Source organism: Oncorhynchus tshawytscha, linkage group LG28, assembly GCF_018296145.1.
Source record: "Oncorhynchus tshawytscha isolate Ot180627B linkage group LG28, Otsh_v2.0, whole genome shotgun sequence".
In the NCBI taxonomy this organism is placed as follows: Eukaryota; Metazoa; Chordata; class Actinopteri; order Salmoniformes; family Salmonidae; genus Oncorhynchus; species Oncorhynchus tshawytscha.
In genome coordinates, this window is record NC_056456.1 from 40,735,015 (window position 1) to 40,745,014 (window position 10,000).

The 10,000-nt window shown below is 43.8% G+C and overlaps 1 protein-coding gene across 2 annotated transcripts in view; it reads left to right on the forward strand.

Annotated features, from left to right (window-relative positions):
* The window catches only part of LOC112238841 (receptor-type tyrosine-protein phosphatase mu-like), a 503,654-nt gene that overhangs the window by 459,012 nt on the left and 34,642 nt on the right, over positions 1–10,000 (forward strand). For both annotated transcript variants that reach the window (XM_042308178.1, XM_042308179.1), the window contains 3 exons: positions 4,069–4,185; positions 4,634–4,788; positions 6,184–6,319. In XM_042308178.1, the coding sequence (XP_042164112.1) occupies positions 4,069–4,185; positions 4,634–4,788; positions 6,184–6,319 (408 nt within the window). The remainder of the gene's footprint in view (positions 1–4,068; positions 4,186–4,633; positions 4,789–6,183; positions 6,320–10,000) is intronic.

The window sequence follows — 10,000 nt, forward strand, 5'->3', positions numbered from 1 at the left end:
GAGGTGATATGATCCTTAACTAGCCTCTCAAAGCACTTCATGATGACAGAAGTGAGGGCTACGGGGTGATTGTAATTTAGTTCAGTTACCTTTGCTTTCTTGGGTACAGGAACAATGGTTGACATTTTGAGGACAGCGGGGGGATAGCAGACTTGGATAGCGAGGGATTGAATATGTCTGTAAACACTCCAGTCAGCTGGTCTGCACATTGCTCTGAGGATGCGGCTAGTGATGCCGGGTTAACAAGCATAAACGTCTTACTTACGTCGGCCACGGAGAATGAGAGGCTCCTCGGACTGTGTTCTTCTTAAAGCGGACGAAGAAGGTGTTTAGCTTGTCCGGGAGCAAGACGTCGTGGCTGGTTTTCCCTTTGTAATCTGTGATTGTATTGGCGTCCCTGTCACATACGTCTCGTATCTGAGCCGTTGAATTACAACTCCACTTTGTCTCTGTCCTGATGTTTTGCCTGTTTGATTGCCTTATAGAGGGCATAACTGCACTGTTTGTATTCAACCATATTCCGAGTCACCTTGCCGTGGTTAAATGCAGTGGATTGCGCTTTCAGTTTTGCGCGAATGCTGCTGTAGGTTTTAATAGCCACAGTGGGAACAACATCTCTTATACACTTCCTGCTGAACTCAGTCACCGTGTCAGTGTATACATCAATGTTATTCTCAGAGACTACCCTGGAACATATCCCAGTCTGCATGATCAACACAATCTTGAAGAATGGATTCAGATTGTTCAGACCAGCGTTGTATAGACCTTAGCACGAGTACTTCCTGTTTGAGTTTCTGCCTATAGGAGGGGAGAAGCAGAATTGAGTCGTGATCTGATTTGCCGAAGGGAGGGTGGGGGAGGGCCATTTAGCCATCCCGGAAGGGAGAGTAACAATGGTCGAGTGTTGTTGAGCTCTGAGTACTACAGCCCATGTGTTGATAGAATTCCGGTAGCGTTTTCCTCATATTTGCTTTGTTACCCCATGTTGTTTTAACTGTCTCAGGTTGTAGTTCTTTACTGTCATGTTGTTTTAACTGTCTCAAGTTGTAGTTCTTTACTGTCATGTTGTTTTAACTGTCTCAGGTTGTAGTTCTTTACTGTCATGTTGTTTTAACTGTCTCAGGTTGTAGTTCTTTACTGTCATGTTGTTTTAACTGTCTCAGGTTGTAGTTCTTTACTGTCATGTTGTTTTAACTGTCTCAGGTTGTAGTTCTTTACTGTCATGTTGTTTTAACTGTCTCAGGTTGTAGTTCTTTACTGTCATGTTGTTTTAACTGTCTCAGGTTGTAGTTCTTTACTGTCATGTTGTTTTAACTGTCTCAAGTTGTAGTTCTTTACTGTCATGTTGTTTTAACTGTCTCAGGTTGTAGTTCTTTACTGTCATGTTGTTTTAACTGTCTCAGGTTGGAATTCTAAGAGTACCTTTCCTCCTCTAGTGATATTTTCTGTCGATGTGTGAATAAATGAATGATGATGTGAGAATTAGCTGGCCTGTCCATATATCTGATTTCCATTTGCAGCTACTCTTAGACCATAGACCCAAAGTAATATGGACTGAACCTCATTTTAACTTGAGAGGGATGTGAAGAAATGGAATCTGAAGAGAACAAAATGTGAGATGTTACTTGAGTGATGTGACCGTGGCCTAGACCTTTCATTCATTATACTGGCTGAAGGTTGTACACTTTAGACAAACTTATTAAGACTCAGAGTGCTTGTCAACCACCTGACTGGTTACATACAATAACTTAAGCATCATGTTCTTCTTCAACTACCTCATTTTTGAAGCATCTGATACACGTTGTGTTCTGTTACCATGGTGTTGTGTGTTATGTTACCATGGTGTTGTGTGTTATGTTACCATGGTGTTGTGTGTTATGTTACCATGGTGTTGTGTGTTATGTTACCATGGTGTTGTGTGTTATGTTACCATGGTGTTGTGTGTTATGTTACCATGGTGTTGTGTGTTATGTTACCGAGGTGTTGTGTGGTATGTTACCATGGTGTTGTGTGTTATGTTACCATGGTGTTGTGTTGTGTTACCATGGTGTTGTGTGTTATGTTACCATGGTGTTGTGTGTTATGTTACCATGGTGTTGTGTGTTATGTTACCATGGTGTTGTGTGTTATGTTACTGAGGTGTTGTGTGTTATGTTACCATGGTGTTGTGTTGTGTTACCATGGTGTTGTGTGTTATGTTACTGAGGTGTTGTGTGTTATGTTACCATGGTGTTGTGTGTTATGTTACCATGGTGTTGTGTGTTATGTTACCATGGTGCTGAACCACCTGACTGGTTACTGTTGTGGAAATAATTAGAATTGGTTGGTAACATAGGTAAGATGTTTTATATTCATCATATGTTTGTAAGATAATTCTCATCAAGAATGTTATTTTTGTATAATACTGTGGCAGGGTTGCAGTATCTGTTCTATGTCAAGACTAAGTTGCTTGGGCCGCAGAGAGGGGAGAGGTCAAGGGATCATCAAGCGTGTATCTCTTGGCTCCACAATGTCTGTGTGCCAGTCAGTGTGTCTCTGTGATCTTGTCAAGATAGGATGGATTTGATATATGCCTGTTGATATGGAAGATTGGTTTATGGTTCTGGGTTTGAGTAAGGAGACAAAGCTGAATGATTTATTATGTCTATGCTGTCTGACTATGTGTGTTCTTTGCTATAAAGGATCCCATTTTGCCATTATGTTGGGACTCTCAACTTTTCATTAGAGATATTGAACTGTTGATTGCAATGTGGAGGGGCTCTCAGAGAATTCACTGAGAGACACTGAATTACCTGAGAGTCACAGGGTTGTGATAGAGCTCATATAATTAAAGATGGACTTTGATAACTAACTTGTGTGTGGTTTGATAAACGACTTGTGTGTGGTTTGCTCTCATGATTTGGTAAATAGAGGACATTTTCACGACATTACATACAATAACTTAAGCCTCATGGTCTTCTTCAACTACCTCATGTTTTAAGCATCAGATACACGTTGTGTTCTGTTACCATGGTGTTGTGTGTTATGTTACCGAGGTGTTGTGTGTTCTGTTACCATGGTGTTGTGTGTTATGTTACCATGGTGTGAGTGGTATGTTACCGAGGTGTTGTGTGTTATGTTACCATGGTGTTGTGTTATGTTACCATGGTGTTGTGTGTTATGTTACCATGGTGTTGTGTTATGTTACCATGGTGTTGTGTGTTATGTTACCGAGGTGTGTGTGTTATGTTACCATGGTGTTGTGTTATGTTACCATGGTGTTGTGTGTTATGTTACCATGGTGTGTGTTATGTTACCATGGTGTGTGTTATGTTACCATGGTGGTGTGTGTTATGTTACCATGGTGTTGTGTGTTATGTTACCATGGTGTTGTGTGTTATGTTACCATGGTGTTGTGTGTTATGTTACCGCGGTGTTGTGTGGTATGTTACCGAGGTGTGTGTGGTATGTTACCGAGGTGTGTGTGGTATGTTACCATGGTGTTGTGTGTTATGTTACCGAGGTGTTGTGTGTTATGTTACCGAGGTGTGTGTGGTATGTTACCGAGGTGTGTGTGGTATGTTACCGAGGTGTGTGTGGTATGTTACCATGGTGTTGTGTGTTATGTTACCGAGGTGTTGTGTGTTATGTTACCATGGTGTTGTGTTATGTTACCGAGGTGTTGTGTGTTATGTTACCATGGTGTTGTGTGTTATGTTACCATGGTGTTGTGTGTTATGTTACCGAGGTGTTGTGTGTTATGTTACCATGGTGTTGTGTGTTATGTTACCGAGGTGTTGTGTGTTATGTTACCGAGGTGTTGTGTGGTATGTTACCGAGGTGTGTGTGGTATGTTACCGAGGTGTGTGTGGTATGTTACCATGGTGTTGTGTGTTATGTTACCATGGTGTTGTGTGTTATGTTACCATGGTGTTGTGTTATGTTACCATGGTGTTGTGGTGTGTTACCATGGTGTTGTGTGTTATGTTACCATGGTGTTGTGTGTTATGTTACCGAGGTGTGTGTGGTATGTTACCGAGGTGTGTGTTATGTTACCATGGTGTTGTGTGTTATGTTTCTGTCAAGCAGGTGAAGTGCTGTAAGTACTGGCCAGACGACACAGAGATCTACAGAGACATCAAGGTGACCCTCATAGAGACGCAGCTACTGTCAGAGTACGTCATACGGACCTTCGCTGTCGAGAAGGTGAGACTGGCTACTACTGATACATCACACACACACATACACATAAACACTCTCTCTCACACACACACACACAGACTGTGAATAATGTGAGACTGCTACTAGGTACAGTAATTACATTCCTACAATTCTGTTCTCATATCCACACTACCGTTACTATGTAGAATACAGCTGTGTATTGGACGTTCATTTGATGTGCTAGTGTGGAGTGGGGATGATGTTGTTTGAATACTTCTCTCTGTGGTATCCTGATGAACACACGGGACGAGAGGGAGGCGGGCCATGTTAACAGAAGATCCAATAGAGAGAACTGGGTGAAGATATTGATGCTAATCAAACACGTGCTGCAGGGGTGCCCCAGCGCCAGTTCTCTAAGGGCAAACAGAAGTTGATTGAAGTCCAGGGTAATTCTGTGTGTATTTGACTGTACGTTTTTCCCTCCATCCTCCAGAGAGGAGCTCATGAGATCCGGGAGATCCGTCAGTTCCACTTCACAGGGTGGCCGGACCACGGGGTGCCCTACCACGCTACTGGCCTCCTGGGCTTTGTACGTAGGGTGAAGGCCAAGACACTCACCATTGCTGGACCCATGGTCATCCACTGCAGGTGGGAATGTCTGGAGGGACTCTTGTCTCCTCTCTGTCTTCTGTCTTGTCTCTGTCTCCTCTCTGCCTCCTCTCTGTCTCCTCTCTGTCTCCTCTCTGCCTCCTCTCTGTCGTATCTCTGTCTCCTCTCTGTCTTCTGTCTCGTCTCTGTCTCGTCTCTGTCTCGTCTCTGCCTCCTCTCTGTCATATCTCTGTCTCCTCTCTGTCTCCTCTCTGTCTCCTCTCTGTCGTATCGCTGTCTCCTCTCTGTCGTATCGCTGTCTCCTCTCTGTCTCCTCTCTGTCTCTTCTCTGTCTCTTCTCTGTCTCCTCTCTGTCTCCTCTCTGTCATATCTCTGTCTCCTCTCTGTCGTATCTCTGTCTCCTCTCTGTCTTCTCTCTGTCGTATCTCTGTCTCCTCTCTGTCTCCTCTCTGTCTCCTCTCTGTCTTTTCTCTGTCTCCTCTCTGTCGTATCTCTGTCTCCCCTCTGTCTTCTGTCTTGTCTCTGTCTCCTCTCTGGCTCCTCTGTCTCCTCTCTGTCTCCTCTCTGTCGTATCTCTGTCTCCTCTCTGTCTTCTCAATGTCGTATCTCTGTCTCCTCTCTGTCAGATCTCTGTGTCCTCTCTGTCTCCTCTCTGTCTCCTCTCTGTCGTATCTCTGTCTCCACTCTGTCTCCACTCTGTCTCCTCTCTGCCTCCTCTCTGTCATATCTCTGTCTCCTCTCTGTCTCCTCTCTGTCTCCTCTCTGTCGTATCTCTGTCTCCTCTCTGACTCCTCTCTGTCGTATCTCTGTCTCCTCTCTGTCATATCTCTGTCGTATCTCTGTCTCCTCTCTGTCTCCTCTCTGTCGTATCTCTGTCTCCTCTCTGACTCCTCTCTGTCGTATCTCTGTCTCCTCTCTGTCGTATCTCTTTCTCCTCTCTGTCATATCTCTGTCGTATCTCTGTCTCCTCTCTGTCGTATCTCTGTCTCCTCTCTGTCGTATCTCTGTCGTATCTCTGACTCCTCTCTGTCGTATCTCTGACTCCTCTCTGTCGTATCTCTGACTCCTCGCTGTCGTATCTCTGTCGTATCTCTCTCAATGCTCCTTCTCTGGGCCCAATCCTAACTGAAGATGGGATTTTTTAACTTTCATATTTAACCATGCATTGATGTCAATGAGATTTTACCTCAAGACAGGCATCTACCTCTCTCTCTCTCTCTCTCTCTCTCTCTCTCTCTCTCTCTCTCTCTTCCTCCCTCCTACTGTCTTCCCTCTCTCCCTCTTTGTCTCTCGCCCTCCCTCCCTCTCTCCTACCTCATTTCCCCTGCTCTCTCACTCTCTCTCGCTTACCCTCACTCACTCTCTCCAACCCTCCTACTCATCCCTCCATTCCTCCCACCCTTTCTCTCCCTCCCTTTCTCTCTCTCTCTCTAGTGCGGGGGCGGGCCGAACAGGCTGTTTCATAGTGATTGACATCATGCTGGACATGGCAGAGAGAGAGGGCGTGGTGGACATCTATAACTGTGTCAGAGAGCTGCGCTCCAGGAGAGTCAACATGGTGCAGACTGAGGTACAGTACAGTACAGTACAGTACAGTACAGTACAGACAGACAGACAGACAGACAGACAGACAGACAGACAGACAGACAGACAGACAGACAGACAGACAGACAGACAGACAGACAGACAGACAGACGTAAAGTACTGACAGTGATACAGTACTGACAGAGGAACAGTACTGACAGAGGAACAGTACTGACAGAGGAACAGTACTGACAGAGGAACAGTACTGACAGAGGAACAGTACTGACAGAGGAACAGTACTGACAGTGATACAGTACTGACAGAGGAACAGTACTGACAGAGGAACAGTACTGACAGAGGAACAGTACTGACAGAGGAACAGTACTGACAGTGATACAGTACTGACAGTGATACAGTACTGACAGAGGAACAGTACTCACAGAGGAACAGTACTGACAGAGGAACAGTACTGACAGAGGAACAGTACTGACAGTGATAAAGTACTGACAGTGATACAGTACTGACAGAGGAACAGTACTGACAGTGATACAGTACTGACAGAGGAACAGTACTGACAGAGGAACAGTACTGACAGAGGAACAGTACTGACAGAGGAACAGTACTGACAGAGGAACAGTACTGACAGAGGAACAGTACTGACAGTGATACAGTACTGACAGAGGAACAGTACTGACAGAGGAACAGTACTGACAGAGGAACAGTACTGACAGAGGAACAGTACTGACAGTGATACAGTACTGACAGTGATACAGTACTGACAGAGGAACAGTACTGACAGAGGAACAGTACTGACAGTGATAAAGTACTGACAGAGGAACAGTACTGACAGTGATACAGTACTGACATTGATACAGTACTGACAGAGGAACAGTACTGACAGTGATACAGTACTGACAGAGGAACAGTACTGACAGTGATACAGTACTGACAGTGATACAGTACTGACAGAGGAACAGTACTGACAGAGGAACAGTACTGACAGAGGAACAGTACTGACAGTGGAACAGTACTGACAGAGGAACAGTACTGACAGAGGAACAGTACTGACAGAGGAACAGTACTGACAGTGGAACAGTATTGCTGTAGGACACACCATGTGCTACATAATCATCCTAATAATGGATTTCTATAGTGGTGTCTCAGGTGTTCAAGGTATTTCACAATGTTCAATGTAGCCTCTCAGGACTTCTTAGGTAGGTGTACGATTATCAATGTCAAGAGGCCCAGTGTGTTATGGCACCTGTGATAACTAAGTCACTGGTTCAATCCCCAGCCCAGCTACAACAGGAATGGGGGACACTCCTCCACTACCCACAAGGGGTTCAGAAGAATACAAATTCATCAAAACATCAACACTGATTTTACACCAAAAAACTAAAATATTCGCTTTACATTGAGGCTACAGCTCTCAATAACAAATACTATCTCCTGTTCTCCTTAAAGACACTGAGAAGGAGGGCATAACAAGCTCACTCTAATCCAGATCACTCAACCCCATAACCCCACACCATCCACCCCCCCCCCCCTCCAGCCTTCCACCCACACACCCACCCAGCCAGCCAAGTAGACAGCCGTGGCTTCAGGCTTGATGTAAACCAGTTGTGAAGTGACATTTTTGAGATGAGCTGTCACTTTTGTACCTTTCCCTTTACACTCTTAAGGTCAATGACACGACATGCGATGATGTCTTCGGTTAAAGGAACAGCAGGGTTCTATTGGTGTTTAGAACCTTGGTGACTAAACATCACTAATGATTCTAAGACAGGTATTTTAACTTTACCTGAAGCTCAGTTGCACTGAAATGTCAACAACAACAACAACAAAAACGAATTGTTTATTGCACACATGAATTTCCACAAACACACCTGGGCCCGGTTTCCCAAAAGCACCTGGGCCCGGTTTCCCAAAAGCACCTGGGCCCGGTTTCCCAAAGCATCTGGGCCCGGTTTCCCAAAAGCACCTGGGCCTGGTTTCCCAAAAGCACCTGGGCCTGGTTTCCCAAAAACACCTGGGCCCGGTTTCCCAAAAGCATCTGGGCCCGGTTTCCCAAAAGCATCTGGGCCTGGTTTCCCAAAAGCACCTGGGCCTGGTTTCCCAAAAGCATCATTAGAACCTTTGTAGGAACATTGATAAATCCACAAGCTGTTTTATTGCCCTCCCGCGTCACTTTATACACACAAGATCTCTGCTAAACATAGAACCAATGTCTTTGCAAATGTTACAAGTATAAATTATAAAAAGTATAAAAAGACACTTAACAACCACTCTGGGATATGTGGGACGCTCGACAACAGCCAGTGATATTGCAGGGTGTCAAATTCAAAACAACAGAAATCCCATAATTAAAATTCCTCAAACATACATATACGTATTTTACACCATTTTAAAGACACACGTCTTGTAAATCCAGCCACAGTGTCCGATTTCAAATAGGCTTTACGGCGAAAGCACACCAAATGATTATGTTAGGTCAGCGCCTAGTCACAAAAAACCATATAGCCATATTCCAGCCAAGGAGAGTGCTCACAAAAATCAGAAATAGCGATTAAATGAATCACTAACCTTTGATGATCTTCATCAGATGGCACTCACAGGACTTCATGTTACACAATAAATGCGATAAAGTTCATCTTTATGTCCAAAAACCTCATTTGAAATGCATTGTCTCAAACAAACATCCGGTGAAAGTGCAGAGAGCCACATCAAATTACAGAAATACTCATCATAAACATTGATAAAAGATAGTGTTATGCATATGGAAATATAGATAAACCTCTCCTTAATGCAAGTGCTGTGTCAGATTTTTTAAAAAGCTTTATGGCAAAAGCACACCTTGCGATTGTTAGTTCAGTGCCAAGTCACAGCAAAACATCCAGCCATTTTCCAAAGAAGGAGAGGTGTCAGAAAAGTCAGAAATAGCGTTATAAATATTCACTTACCTTTGATGATCTTGATTGGAATGCACTCCCAGGAATCCCAGTTCCACAATAAATGTTTGTTCTGTTCGATAAAGTCCATCGTTTATGTCCAAATACCTCCTTTTCGTTTGCACGTTTAGCCCAGTAATCCAAATGCATAATGCGCGATCACTTGTTCAGACAAAATGTCAAAAAAAGTTATATTACAGTTCATAGAAACATGTCAAACGATGTATAGAATCAATCTTTAGGATGTTTTTATCATAAATCTTCAATAATCTTCCAACCGGAGAATTCCTTTGTGTTTAGAAATGCAATGGAACGCAGCTACCTCTCACGGGCGTGATCAGCGATCAGCTCATGGCACTCTGCCAGACCTCTGGCTCAAACAGCTCTCATTCTCTCCTCCTTCACAGTAGAAGCCTCAAACAAGGTTCTAAAGACTGTTGACATCTAGTGGAAGCCTTAGGAAGTGCAATATGACCCCATAGACACTGTATATTTGATAGGCATGTGACTTGAAAAACTACAAACCTCAGATTTCCCACTTCCTGCTTGGATTTTCTCTCGGGTTTATGCCATATGAGTTCTGTTATACTCATAGACATCATTCAGTTTTAGAAACTTCAGAGTGTTTTCTATCCAAATCTACTACTTAAATAGCAGGCAGTTTACTCTGGGCACCTTATTATCCAAGCTACTCAATACTGCCCCCCAGTCCCAAAGAAGTTAAAATGATGAAAACTGAGATGACTGCAATAAAAATGTAAATAGCTATAGGCCTATTT